Here is a 15015-nt window from a genome sequence, read left to right on the forward strand (position 1 = left end):
TATTAAAGATTTGTCTGCGAGCCAGATGCAGCCATCAAAAGAGCCATATCTGGCTCCCGAGCCATAGGTTCCTGACCCCTGCTCTAAATGATCCCTTTCTCGAAAAATAGTAATATCTAGAAAAGATATAGAAAATCGATGAATTGCATTGTAAATTGCTGGAAATTTGAATCGATGTGGACTTGGAGATTTGACCCCCTGAAGCAGATTGTTTTTCGAAACATGGATCCATGTCGGGGTGTGTGACCTTTACGTTGTGGCAAGATAAGTACTATTTAAGTTGGAGTTGCTTACATTATTGGGATTACTAAGAGTGATTATTATTGCTCACTAGACTAGACTGTTTACTAAGTTTTTAATGAAAAGTTAGATATGAATGAATAATAATGTTCTGTCCCCAGCAGTGGGTACATGTTTGTATCGGTCTATATTGTAATTTAACTGTGTTTAGTGCAGTCCTCCCTTCTGAGGATTCTTAATACTGAAGCACTGTTTGTAACCTATGATAAAAATCTGTGAGCCTTTGCCTTTAAGAAGCCCCCTGCCCCCTCCACTTTCTCTCACCATCGGGAGAGCTTGAATCCCATTCAATCTAACTTAAGTTTTCCAGGGTGCCTTATAGGTTCAAAGGACTGCCCTTCATGCTCTCCCTGTGTTACATGGTTCTTAGGCTCGCTGCCATTGGACCCTGTCCCCCGCCTCTTGCTTGTTGAGGCATTTCCCTTAGCAGCTCCCGACGAGAGTCAGTTGCTCCACACTTGCTTCTGAGCCAGCAGTGCTCCGTGTTACCCTCTGAAACGGATTGGGTTTCACCTTCCCCTTTATTGCCTTCTTCTAAGGACTAAATCAGCCTCATATTCCTTTTATCCTCTCATCCTTGCAACACAAGAAACTCCATTCTCCCTTCTCCTACCTTATCTCCAGGTACCAAAGATTCTTGCCTAGGGCTTGCGTCTGAAGTGCAACAATTGTGAGTAGAATTTACTTGTACAATAAATAATTTCAGTCTTACAGAATCTTTGTCATGAGGACTGATTGGGGGGAAAGTTTAGCTGCCTGGATAATAAAACACGGATGTTTTATCTGAGCCAGAACAAATAAAGTAAAGTGGACTTTAAACTAAGAGCAGCTTTAGGATGTTATAAGCTGTTTCAGTGTCAGTCCTACAAATTTATAAATTATAAAAATATAAAAAATCATTTTGTTGAAACAAATGACCAGTTGATCATAAAAAGGGGATCACCACCATTGGCCACGTAATGCATCAGGGTAAACTGCTATCAAAAGAAGCACTGGAGTAGTTGTATCATATTGACCATACTAATTTTTTAGCCTATGCACGTTACACATTTTGTCAGCTCTTTACAGAAAGCAAAGCTCCTGCGAAATGGTAGATCTCTTTTTGAATGTTTTTATATGAATAGTGACTCTATTCGCAGCTCTTCACAAAATTTATAAGTTATTTTTTGAAACTGAGCTTTGTCATTTCAAGCACATTGAGCAGTGGGAAGCGGATCTGGGCTATCAGTTAGGACCTAAAACTTGGGGTGAAATCACTCGCATAACCAGTAAGTGCTCTATCTCAGCTTATCTACAAGAAAATTGTTAAACACTGATTTACTGCTGGTACTATACCCTGGACAAATTGCATAAAATTTACCCAAATATTTCTGACTCTTGCTGGCGTATGTGTGGGGAACCCAGCTCCTACTTCCATATCTGGTGGAGCTGTAAGCGGATTTCACTATTCTGGGGCTCAGTCTTTTCCTGGCTGAGCGAAGTACTGGAGGTTTTATTAGTGCCCTCTGCTGAGGTGGCTTTGTTACACCTGCCAGCACCTGGTTTGAATAAATACCAACAGAAGTTCTGTGTGAAGGTTTTTATAGCCGCATGTGTTATTGCAGCCCTGTGGGAAGGCAGTGCAATTACTGTGTATTACTGATGTTGTTGAAAGGTTATACACATATCGCCTTGCCTCTTCAACAGCTGCCAAGCACAAACGAATGTCCTCCTTTTCGCAGATTTGGAAGCCATTCTTAGACTTTTATGTACAACGATGATAAGCTTGCCTTTTGAATCACTCTTTGCTTCATGCTTTCAGAGCAGTGTAGGGCTTATATCATCGCAGTTATTTTTAACTTGAGATTATGTTTAGCTATATGTCATTCTAATTTTCATGGGTGGAATGTTTTGGCTATAAAAAACATAATTCAGGTACCGCTGTATAGAGAGCTCTGTTAGGGAGAAAAGGGGGGTATTAGAAGGGTATGTTTACCATGTATAACTATTGTTTGCTACTTATTGTATTGATGGATTTATAAAATTTCAATAGAAATGTTAATTACAAAAAAAAAAAAATTAAATTACAGCTGTATGTTCACTCTTTTCTGTGTATCTCTGGCTCAGAGTCCTCTGGTGATTCCTATCGCTCCAGCCTTGAATGTGTGTAAGAGGCCCAGTCTCTGAGGAAACAAACCTACTCTGTGAGGGGTGCCCTCAATACATAGAATGATCCTTCCTAAGTCGAATGTGTTAGTTTCAGCCACCCATCTTGCATATGTGTCCCTGGGATGAAGGTCCTGTTGAGGGTTTTCAGAGTTCTTATTCCTTAGAGTGGACCTCTCTGAAGGGAGGGATCTAAATTTAAAGTTCAGAGCTAATTTTTTCCCTGTCCAGCTCCAAGCAAGGAGGGGTGGACAAAACCTCCTGCCCAAAACAAATTCTTAGATGGATAAACATCTCTTTGTGATGGAAAGCAGTCACTGTAGATCTGTCTCTCTCCTAGACAGGGTTCTGCCAGGTCTTCGGTGTCCTGGCCTCCAAATCTGGGGAACTGTCATCTCCTAAAGGACCAGGCTTCCACTCCAGTAAACCTAAAAATTAGCAAAATGCTCAACGAAGACTCTTCTCTAAGCAGAGGTAGCCATCTGCCCAGTTTTGGACCGGATTGTCCGGTTTTCAAGCTAACTGTACAGTGTCCAGTTACAAACGTAAGAAGGAGTGGGCAATGGGCAACTGCACAGGGTGTAATGTACTCTGGCATCAGTCTTCCAATCAGCTGTCTGTTCTTTGTCTGAGGCAGCTGACATAGCCACAGAAGAGGTGTAGGAGGGAGAGGCATGGAGAATCTGTGCCTGCATGCTGGTGTTGAACCCAAAACTACCTTTTACTGCCTCTACCTCCTGCAGTTTAATCAGTAATGCTGCCCCAGCACTACCACTATCCCTTCCCCTTCCTGGCTGGGACCTCCGTCAACTGCCACCACAGCTGTCTGAGCCCATTAGAAAGGCAGCCTCTTCTTCCCACCTCACTGTGGCTGTTTGTGAAGTTGCTCTAACGGTGGCTGTCTCTGCTATTCACTGTAGGCTGTGCCTTCTGCTCTCTCCTCTTGGTCTCACTTTGCCTGGCTGCTTTAGCCTCACATCTCTATGGTTTGGTAGCCCCCCTTTCCCTCTTTACCTGTTTTATTGGGGATTTTTTGTTCTACTTTCTCTGCTGGCACTCCTCCATCTGTCTGATGGATGGCTGTTGTTACGACCACCGGCTGCGGCCACCTGCAGCCGGTTCAACTCACATCCATAAGATAGGTAAGAAGGGAGAAGTGGTGATCGTGGGTGACTTTAATATGCCAGATGTAGACTGGAAAATCCCATCTGCAGAAACTAAAAATAGTAGAGCGATAGTGGATGCCATGCAAGTATCTTTGTTCAAACAAATGGTGTTGGAACCCACGAGAGAAGGAGCTATACTCGACTTAGTGCTCACTAATGCAGATAATGTCTCAGATGTCCAGGTGGGCGCCCACCTCAGCAGCAGTGATCATCAAACGGTATGGTTTAATATCACTAAAAGAATAGGGAAAAGAACCACAAAGACCCGAGTTTTACAGTTCAAAAACACAGACTTTGAGGAAATGGGGAACTACCTGGAGGAAGAACTTAAAGGATGGGAGAACGAGAGAGATGTGGATCAGCAGTGGACCAATCTAAAAGGAGCAATCACCAAGGCAACTGCTCTATATGTTAGAAATGTAAAGAAAAGCAAAAGAAAACTGAAACCTATCTGGTTCTCAAAGGACGTGGCTGACAAAATTAAAGCTAAAAGAACAGCATTCAAGAAATATAAAGGATCCCAAAGGGAGGAGCACAAAGAAGAATATTTGTATCAACTGAGGGAGACAAAGAAATTAATCAAGTTGGCAAAGAGTCAAGCAGAAGAGAGGATTGCCAAGGAGATAAAAAATGGTGACAAAACATTTTTCAGATACATCAGCGAAAAGAGAAAGGTCCAAAGTGGTATAGTGAAATTGAAAGGTGGTAATGATCAATGTGTGGAGAGAGACGAAGAAATGGCAGAAATATTAAACGAATACTTCAGCTCTGTGTTCACTAAAGAAGACCCTGGAGAAGGACCATCTCTAAACAACAAGAAACTGGAGGGAAGGGGAATAGATGAAAATCCTTTTATAGTAGAAAATGTGTGGGAAGAACTAAAGAACCTGAAAGTGGACAAAGCCATGGGGCCTGATGGGATTCATCCAAGGATATTGAGGGAGCTCAGAGATGTTCTGGCGGGTCCGCTGTGTGACCTGTTCAATAGATCCCTAGAAACGGGAGTGGTGCCGAGTGATTGGAGAAGAGCGGTGGTGATCCCGCTTCACAAGAGTGGGAACAGGGAAGAGGCAGGCAACTACAGACCGGTTAGCCTCACTTCGGTGGTGGGAAAAGTAATGGAGTCACTGCTGAAAGAGAGAATAGTGAACTATCTACAGTCTGGAGAATTGATGGACCAGAGGCAGCATGGATTCACCAGGGGAAGATCCTGTCAGACAAATTTGATTGACTTTTTTGACTGGGTAACCAAGGAATTGGATCAAGGAAGAGCACTAGATGTCATCTACTTGGATTTCAGCAAAGCTTTTGATACGGTTCCGCACAGGAGACTGGTGAATAAAACGAGAAGCTTGGGAGTGAGTGCCGAGGTGGTGACCTGGATTGCAAATTGGTTGACGGACAGAAGACAATGTGTGATGGTAAATGGAGCCTTCTCTGAAGAGAGAGCGGTTTTAAGTGGTGTACCGCAAGGATCGGTGTTGGGACCGGTCCTGTTCAATATCTTTGTGAGCGACATTGCGGACAGGATAGAAGGTAAGGTTTGTCTTTTTGCGGATGACACTAAGAATCTGCAACAGAGTGGACACGCCGGAAGGAGTGGAGAGAATGAGACGGGATCTAAGGAAACTGGAAGAGTGGTCGAAGATATGGCAGCTGAGATTCAATGCCAAGAAGTGCAAAGTCATGCATATGGGGAGTGGAAATCCGAATGAACTGTACTCGATGGGGGGGGGAAAGGCTTGATGTGCACGGAGCAGGAGAGGGACCTTGGGGTGATAGTGTCTAATGATGTGAAGACAGCGAAACAATGCGACAAGGCGATAGCAAAAGCCAGAAGAATGCTGGGCTGCATAGAGAGAGGAATATCGAGTAAGAAAAGGGAAGTGATTATTCCCTTGTACAGGTCCTTGGTGAGGCCTCACCTGGAGTACTGTGTTCAGTTCTGGAGACCGTATCTACAAAAAGACAAAGACAAGATGGAAGCGGTACAGAGAAGGGCGACCAGGAAGGTGGAGGATCTTCATCGGATGACGTACGAGGAGAGATTGAAGAATCTAAATATGTACACCCTGGAGGAAAGGAGGAGCAGAGGTGATATGATACAGACTTTCAGATACTTGAAAGGTTTTAATGATCCAAAAACAACGACAAACCTCTTCCGTAGGAAAATAATCAGCAGAACCAGGGGTCACGATTTGAGGCTCCAGGGAGGAAGATTCAGAACCAATGTCAGGAAGTATTTCTTCACGGAGAGGGTGGTGGATGCCTGGAATGCCCTTCCGGAGGAAGTGGTGAAGACCAGAACTGTGAAAGACTTCAAAGGGGCGTGGGGATAAACACTGCGGATCCATAAAGTCAAAGAGGCCGCCAATGAAGAGTGGGTGACTCCAGCCAGAATGATGGCTATTGACACAATACCCTTATAAATAAACATACACATGCTTACTGTGACTCCAACATCACTCTAAGCTCAACAGCAAGAGGTAATGGAAAAAAGGATTTGCACTCACAAAGAGGGGAGTAGCTGGCTTGTTACGGCGGTTACTACCCCAAACCAAATATGCCTGATACTTCACTTTCAATGCATATACAGCATAGCTCTCTGCTTCAATGACAGGGGAGAAGAATAACTGATACTTCACACATCCAGCAGAGCTCTCTGCTACAACGGCAAGGGAGAAGAAAAAGGGTTCGCACTCAAAAAGCGGGGAGTAGCTGGCTTGTTACGGCGGTTACTACCCCCAAACCAAATATGCCTGATACTTCACTTTCAATGCATATACAGCATAGCTCTCTGCTTCAATGACAGGGGAGAAGAATAACTGATACTTCACACATCCAGCAGAGCTCTCTGCTACAACGGCAAGGGAGAAGAAAAAGGGTTCGCACTCAAAACGCGGGGAGTAGCTGGCTTGTTACGACGGTTACTACCCCAAACCAAATGTGCCTGATACTTCACTTTCCATGCATATCCAGCATGGTTCTCTGCTGCATCGGCATGGGAGAAAGACTGATACATCACGCATTTCCAGCATAGCTCTCTGCTTCAACGGCAGGGGAAAAAAAAAAAAAAGCAAAAAACTGATGCTTCACGCATATCCTGCATAGCTTCAACGACAGGGGTGAAGAAAAAAAGGATTCACAATCACAAAGCGAGGAGTAGCTGGCTTGTTACGGCGGTTACTACCCCAAACCAATGTGCCTGATACTTCACTTTCAATGCATATCCAGCATGGCTCTCTGCTTCTACAGCAGGGGAGAAGAAAAAAACCCAACAAGAGCTGTACAACATAGTCTAGGTAAAACAAATAAGCATGGGTGTAGCTTGCTTATCGCGGCGGTTACTGCCCCTACTACCCCTAACTAATCAAGCTAGATATTTCACTTGCATGCAGCTCCATCACTGCTCTCTACATTAATGGTGGGGGTGGAAGGGGAATAGAACAAGGAGCTAAGAGTAACAGATAAGAATGAGAGAAAAAATGTGTGAGGCTTGCTGGGCAGACTGGATGGGCCATTCGGTCTTCTTCTGCCGTCATTTCTATGTTTCTATGTTTCTATATCCAGCATGGTTCTCTGCTTCAACGGCATGGGAGAAAGACTGATACATCACGCATTTCCAGCATAGCTCTCTGCTTCAACAGCAGGGGAAAAAAAAACAAAAAACAAAAACTGATGCTTCATGCATATCCTGCATAGCTTCAACGACAGGGGTGAAGAAAAAAAGGATTCGCAATCACAAAGCGAGGAGTAGCTGGCTTGTTACGGCAGTTACTACCCCAAACCAAATGTGCCTGATACTTCACTTTCAATGCATATCCAGCATGGCTCTCTGCTTCAACAGCAGGGGAGAAAAAAACTGATACTTCACGCATGTCCAGCATAGCTCCCTGCTTCAACAGCAGGGGAGAAGAAAAAAAACCAGCAAGGGCTGTACAACATAGTCTAGGTAAAACAAATAAGCATGGGTGTAGCTTGCTTATCGCGGCGATTACTGCCCCTACTACCCCTAACTAATCAAGCTAGATATTTCACTTGGATGCAGCTCCATCACTGCTCTCTACATTAATGGTGGGGGTGGAAGGGGAATAGAACAAAGAGCTAAGAGAAACAGATAAGTATGAGAGAAAAAATGTGTGAGGCTTGCTGGGCAGACTGGATGGGCCATTCGGTCTTCTTCTGCCGTCATTTCTATGTTTCATGTCTGGCTTGGCTGTTTGCTCCGGGTGTTCTCGCAGCTGCGGCCAGCCACTGCTGCCATGTTCCACCTAGCTTCCAGTGCTCCACGTGGTAGCTGGGATGCCGCCGACCAGTGTACCAACCCTGGCCCTTCTTAGGTGAGGCACGCTGTCAGTCCTCCCTTTAAAGGGCCAATGGAGGGAACTTTAGGTTCATCCCCCGGCTGATGATATCAGTGGCCCGGGATATTTAAGGACAGCCTCTCTCCTCCACTAGCTAACTTGGCAACGAGTTCCCTGGTTCCTGTTCTGGTGCCTGTCTCCAGTATCCTGGACCTGTTGTTCCTGCTCTACAGATTCCTGCTCTGCTCTTTGGGATCCTGCTACTGCACACCCGCTCCTCAGGGCCTGGCTCAGTGCTTCTACATCGCGAGACCTTGTCTCTACTCTCTCACGCCTCAGGGCCTGTCTCAGCGCTTTTACATCACAGGACTCTGTCTGTGTGCACCGCTCCTCGGGGGATTCCTCAGTGCTTCTACTCCACTAGAACCTGTTACAGCGGATTCACTACACAGGTCCTGCTGCATCACGCCATTCTACAGGCTCCAGTTCCAGCACTTCCTCTCTACGGGGTCCGCCCCTCTTGGTCCTGCTGTACTCTTTCCGGAACTGCTGTAGCCTCTCATTTCTTGGGACATGTTATGTTCTTATGAGCCCCATAGCTGCTTCTCCTCTGACTGGCACACACCTCCATCTAGCTACAGTAGAAACAAAATTAGAAGGTTGGTTCAGTGTTAGGGGTAATGCTGAGAATTGGTTTCTGGCCCCATGGCTTTTTCTCCTCCTCTTCTAATCACTTCCTGTTAAAAAAGGAACATGACATAACATATGAATATAAGATATGCCATAGTGGATCAGACCAAGGGTTCATCAAGCCCAGAATCCTGTGGCCAACCAAGTCACAAGTACCTGGCAAGTATCCAAACATTAAATGAATAGTAACTTGGGATCTGGGGGTGGGGGGGGGGGGGGAGCCATGGGGCTAGAAACCAGTTCTTAGCATTACCCCTACATTTGTTTCTGCTGCAGCCAGATGGAGGTAAGAAGATTTTGGGAATAAAAGAGGAGGCACATGTGAGGGGTTTGGGGGAGGTAAGAGAGGTTGTGCACGGAGGGGAGAGAGGTTGGAGGGAGGAGGCATACTGAGAAATAGAGGTACAGGAGGAGCAGAGATGGAAGAATGGGATTCTGTTGTTTCTCCCTAGCTCTTATAAATGATGTGGTGTCTAAGAACATTTTATATTTTTCTGGTGTTGATTATCATGCCTAAAGATAGAACATATGTGATCTCAGAAGTTCATGTTTAGCATCATCTTTAGATAACCTGGATATTAGTCCAACAAAAGTCACAATAATCTGCAGAATGCAACTTTCTCCAGGATCAATATGGTTCGTCATGAAATAAGTAAAATATTTAAAGCTAGCTATCACCACTCAAAATTCAAAGAAGGATATTTGGCCATCTCCCCACTATCCCACTCCGTCACCCAGCCCGAGCCCAGCTGTTTTGCCCCGATCCCCCGCATTTCTACTTGACCCCAGGACTTTTTCCCTCCCATCCCTAGCCTGACCCAAACAGTTATTCCCCCAGTCCTCTCCAGGGTGACCTCAGCAGCATCCCCATTTCCACTGTTGAACCATTGTGGCTACATCCCTCCTCTGGCCCACACAAGCTGATGGGGCCATTCAAGGTGCTTGCTTCATCTACTGGTTCACAATGACTTTATATACTGGCCCACTTTCCTCTTTGTCCACTTCCTGCTACATGGGTGGGAGAGTAATGCATGTTCCTCTTTCCAGCGTCCATGGCTGCCAAACCTGCTGTTTTCTTTCTTGAGTTCTGACTGCACTGAAGCTCTTTCCAGCCTGCATGGCAGCTAAAGTCATACAGACATGCATATCAGCAGGCATATGTTCATGCACATGCCATTGACTACAGTAGACAGATGCCAAACTCTGTGTATTATATATAAAGGTTACTGTTTTGAATATTATTTGTGGTTTGGGGACATGACATAAAGCAGATATATAAATATGCTTCCTGAATAAGATACTTTGGGGCGGATTTTAAAAGCCCTGCTCGCGTAAATCTGCCCGGATTTACGCGAGCAGGGCCTTGCGCGCCGGTGCGCCTATGTTCCATAGGCCTGCCGGCGCGCACAGAGCCCCGGGACTCGCGAAAGTCCCGGGGTTTTTCGAGGGGGGCGTGTCGGGGGCGGGGCCAATTGGCGCGGCGTTTCGGGGGCGGGCCCGGGGGCGTGGTTTCAGCCCAGGGCGGTCCGGGGGCGTGGCCGCGCCCTCCTGAACCGCCCCCAGGTCGCGTCTCGGCGCGCTAGCGGCCCGCTGGCACGCGGGGATTTACTTCTCCCTCCAGGAGGTGTAAATCCCCCGACAAAGGTAGGGGGGGGGTTTAGATAGGGCCGGGGGGGTGGGTTAGATAGAGGAAGGGAGGGGAAGGTGAGGGAATGGCGGCAGGCTGCGCGGCTCGGCGCGCACCGGCTACACGAAATCGGCAGCCTTGCGCGCGCGCCGATCCTGGATTTTAGCAGATACGCGCGACTACGAGCGTATCTACTAAAATCCAGCGTACTTTTGTTTGCGCCTAGTGCGCCAACAAAAGTACGCGAAGGCGCACTTTTTAAAAATATACCCCTCTGTGTACATGTGCAATGAGTAGGTGACCAGTCAAAGATGAACTCTAAAATATTGTGGGAGATTTGATGTTGGGCCTGTGCTCACAAAAATCAGTAGGCAAGGAATTTGATTGATAAATGAATGATAGCATGTTTGTCATAGATGCTCCTTGTTCTCTAATTAAAATATTACTAGCTTTTGTTTTCTGTGATTTAGATCATTATTATAGGTTTTATTTGTGTGCTGATTTCTTATTAATGTATGGAATGAATATGGCTCTTCATTTTCTTTTTCCACATACAGGCAAAATGAAATGGTGCAACCTAGAAACTTCCTAAATTCTTTGTGTCCACCTCTCTTCTAACCAATATCTACTGGTGTAATTCTGCTGCTGGACCACGAATCATAATGTGCACGCGAAGAAACACTGCTTTTTTCCCCTATAACAATACATTTTCTTCAATGTGACAATTAAATTCACCCAAATCAACAGGAAATTTAGTAAATGGCTGAAATAGCTGAGAAGCTGAGCAAGTTTTAGAAGAAGTTGGGTATTTTCAAATGCCCTTTATATTTTTCTACCATTTGACGTTTGTAAACAATACAAAGCATTTTCATGTTCACTGCTGGTTCGGGTCTAAGATTTAAATATGATGTAAGGATATACATTTTTATTTTAACTTTGAAATATCATGGCAAGTAGTGTATATCTTTGCTGTAACTGAAGTATGAATAATAAATACTTAATCGTAACTTTAATAAGCAAGCCTTTGCTTACATAATGTGGGGGAAAACAAAGCCTGCTATAAAATAACTGAGATTCTGAAGTGAATTGAAGTGCATTTTGAGTTAGTTTAACTTCAAAAGACACTTTACTGCTGCTGGGTGGATCCATTTTGTGCTAATAGTAGCAGAGCAGTGATATTAAAAAAAACCTGCCTGTTGTGGGAAATAAGATTTGTGGTTGTGTTTCTGTTGCTGACACAAAATGAACGTTCCCAGAACAAGTAGTCCTCATACGCTGCTATAGTGTAAAACTTTTCAACAAAAGGGTACTTTTACTTGGCAGGACAATGCTTGAATTTTGAGCATAGCATAAACCTTCAAAGACAATTTAAAAATGTTGTTTTAATTGATACATGGTGTTGTATATTTGTCCTTTCATTGAATTAATATGCAGCATATAGTAGATATGATTTTACTAGTTTCTAGTGACTGACTTCCAGAATTACATATAAGCTAAATTGTTATTGCTATTAGAGTAATATTTAATTATGCCTTTGAAAAATAGTGAACTGGGAAATTAGTATATCAATGAAAATAAACAGAATAATATAACGACACACATGGGAGACATTTTTATGTATGTATTTTATTTTATTTATATTCCACCTTTCAGGCACTTCCTATCAGATACATCATCCGATGATGGCAAATAAAACAGCATTCTTAGATGTGGGATTTCCTGCTCAGGTACCCACTGCATAGGAGCCCCCCTTAGAAGAGGCATTATCTTCCATCTCCTTGTCCTCATCAGTAATAACAAGGACTTTGATCTCATCCAGACAGCAGAAGGTCTCAAAGCCACAGACAGCTGCCCAAAGTGTTAGATGGGGGTTTTGTCTTTATTAGGGAAGACACAGCCAGTATTTCAGTATCCATTCCAGAGAACCTTTCTGTAAAGGGAAGGCTGTAGTTTTACTTAAACCATTGACCCAGTATAATCTCAGACAGTTCTAGGTATAAAATAAAAAGGATGCAGACTTCATCTATTGGAAACCCCACCAGATTACCCTACAAGAGGATCTTAGGTCAACTTTCAACATCGGGAACTATTAATGAAATAACTCTCCTCCCTTTTAGGAACCAGAATGATCATTCCACCAAGGGAAGGAGGGTGGGGATTGTTAACGGCTCGGCCATGCTTGTATCTCCCGCTACACGCAGAAGTGCTGGGCCATCAAAAAGGGGCAGGGTGGGGGCTGGGTGGGACAGATCGTACCAGCAGCTGGCTGGCACGCACAACTTATGTCTGCTCCTTAGAGCACATAAATAATAAAATAAAATCTAGGGTAGTTTAGGGGGAGGGGAGGAGAGGGGAGGGGAGGGGAAAAGGAAGGAAGGCTAGGTAGGGGGATAGGAAAGTTCCCTCCTAGCCTGCTTCTTAATTGGAGTGGACTGGGAGGGAACTGGGAAAGACCTTCTCACGATGCTGCGCATTGTTTTTAAAAATCCACCTTTTGCGTGCGCGAGAGGCCACCCACCCACACATGGGCATGGATATTAAAATCCGGCACACGTGCGTCCGGGAATCGTATATTTATAATGTGCACGGCGACGCATGCATATTATAAAATTGCTGCGTCCATGTGCGTGCACCGGGGAACCATGAACACATGGATGTCTGCACGCGTCTTTGAAAATCTACCCCAAAATGCCCAGTTGTGGTTTGCAACATATCTACACAAATTGGGGATGAATGTGTTTTCCCTGTTGGATGATGTGACCTGGTCAAGAGCACATCTCAGGAAGATGCAAAAAATCAGTGAGTAAAAATTATCTAGGTGTTTGGTCCTACTAGGGTTCATTATAAATTCTCCCAGGACAAGCAGGATGGTAGTCCTCACATATGGGTGACATCATCAGGATGGAAGCCCTCACGGAACACTTTGTCAAGTTTCTAGAACTTTGACGGCACACTGAACATGTCCAGCATGCCACCAACCCTGCATCCAGCAGGGTTCCCCCTTCAGTCTCTTGTTTTCCACGCGGCAGTAGCCACATGGGTTGAGGAGCTCTCACAAATATTCCTGACAGGAATTTCCTCACGGAAGTTTTTCTAAAAAATTTGGCAACTTTCACCCCAACTGGGGTCCCCCTACGACTATCGATAACCACTGACGTTAGGTATGGCTTTACCTCATTTTTGCGGTTGGTTACTGAAGGTTCTTCTTCAAGGCCCAATGGCCACCGACCGCACTGTGGTTAAATTTTTTCTTAACCACCATGGCGATGGGTTTTCGTTGGTGCCCCAATTGTCCGAGGACGATGTCCATCACGGACTCGCATCAGGTATGTGTCCTGTGCTTGGGGGATGACCACGATGTCACGATGTGTACCAAATGCACCCAACTGACCCCTAAGAGCCACCGGGCCTGTTTAGAGAAAATGGAGTTCCTGTTCCAAGCTAAGCAGCCTACTCAATTGAAAACCTCGACGTCATCGGCACCGGCGCCTTCCACTCCTCGGCACCGACCGGAAGCCGGTGATTCTCTGTCGACTGGTTCCTTGTCGAAGACGTCCACCTCTTCGTCCGTGGTGCTGGAAAAAGACCGGGCCGAGCACAGAGAAAAACACCGGCATCGGCATCGAAAGGCTCCGTCCGTTGGTCCAGGCAAAGCCTCAACGTCTGCATCATCAGAGCCACCGAAGAAGAAGGCCCACGCTGAGGAGCCCCCTTCCTCCTCCATGCCCAGGACACTGAGGCGTTCCCCACCTTCAGTGGTGCCGGGAGCCTAGAGTCCACACTCACTGTTGGACCCTCCGGCGAAGCCTGTGCAGCCTCCTACTCCAGAACTGGGTTTTCAAACACCTGTGTTCCATGAGGAATTGAACCAGATGGTTCAAGAGGCAGTCATCCAAGCACTACAAGTACAAGGTCTTCTGACTCCATCAACACCGGCACCGGCTCCAATCTACGGCTCCGATCCGATGCCCACGGTGCTGGCTCCATTACTGGACAGGTTGAATATGCTCATCGTTGCACTTCCATCGGTGCCTCCGAAAACACCAATATGTCCACAACCTTCGCCGATTCCCCTGTCATCGGAGGAAGAGGAATCATCGATGCCAGATCCGGTTCCAGGGCCATCGGGGGTTCAGCCCTGGTCTGATGATACCTCAGACAACGAGAATAGTGATGACATTCCCTCGGAACCATCTCCTGATGAGAGAAGACGTTCCCTTCCAGAGGATCTGTCTTTCATCAGCTTTATAAAGGAAATATCAGAAACCATTCCATTTAAGCTACAAACAGAAGACTCCAGGCACAAGATGCTTGAAGTACTCCAATTTGTGGATACCCCCAAGGAGGTGATATCTATACCAGTTCACAAAATCCTTCTTGAACTTCTACAATGAACCTGGGAGCACCCAGGTACAGTGCCACCAGTGAACTGGAAGACGGACGCCACCTACTTGGTTCAATCAGCTCCCGGGTTCCAGAAGATCCAGCTGTCTCACCATTCCATAGTTGTGGAGTCTGCTCAGAAGAAGTCAAGAAGGCCCTGGCCCCATTCTTCAACACCTCCAGGGAAAGAGCAGAGGTTCCTTGAAGCCTTGGGACGTAGGGTGTTCCATGGCTCGATGGACATTTCACGTATTGCTGCTTACCAGCTGTACATGACACAGTACAAGCAGCTACAAGACTTCTCAGAGTCTCTTCCAGAAGATTTTCAGGAGTAGCTAAACTCCATCCTCATGAAGGGCCTCGATGCTGGGAAGCACAAGGTCCGGGCGGACTTAAACAC

The 15015-nt window shown here is 45.7% G+C and overlaps 1 protein-coding gene across 1 annotated transcript in view; it reads left to right on the forward strand.

Moving 5' to 3' along the window:
* Positions 1 to 11822, forward strand: part of ROPN1L (rhophilin associated tail protein 1 like) — a 296316-nt gene extending 284494 nt beyond the window's left edge. The window contains 1 exon segment of the mRNA XM_029590038.1: positions 10790 to 11822. Coding sequence (XP_029445898.1) covers positions 10790 to 10850 — 61 coding nt within the window. The 3' untranslated portion in view covers positions 10851 to 11822.
* The last annotated feature ends 3193 nt before the right edge of the window (positions 11823 to 15015 follow it).

The sequence above is a fragment of the Rhinatrema bivittatum genome, chromosome 2 (genome assembly GCF_901001135.1).
Source record: "Rhinatrema bivittatum chromosome 2, aRhiBiv1.1, whole genome shotgun sequence".
NCBI lineage: Eukaryota > Metazoa > Chordata > Amphibia > Gymnophiona > Rhinatrematidae > Rhinatrema > Rhinatrema bivittatum.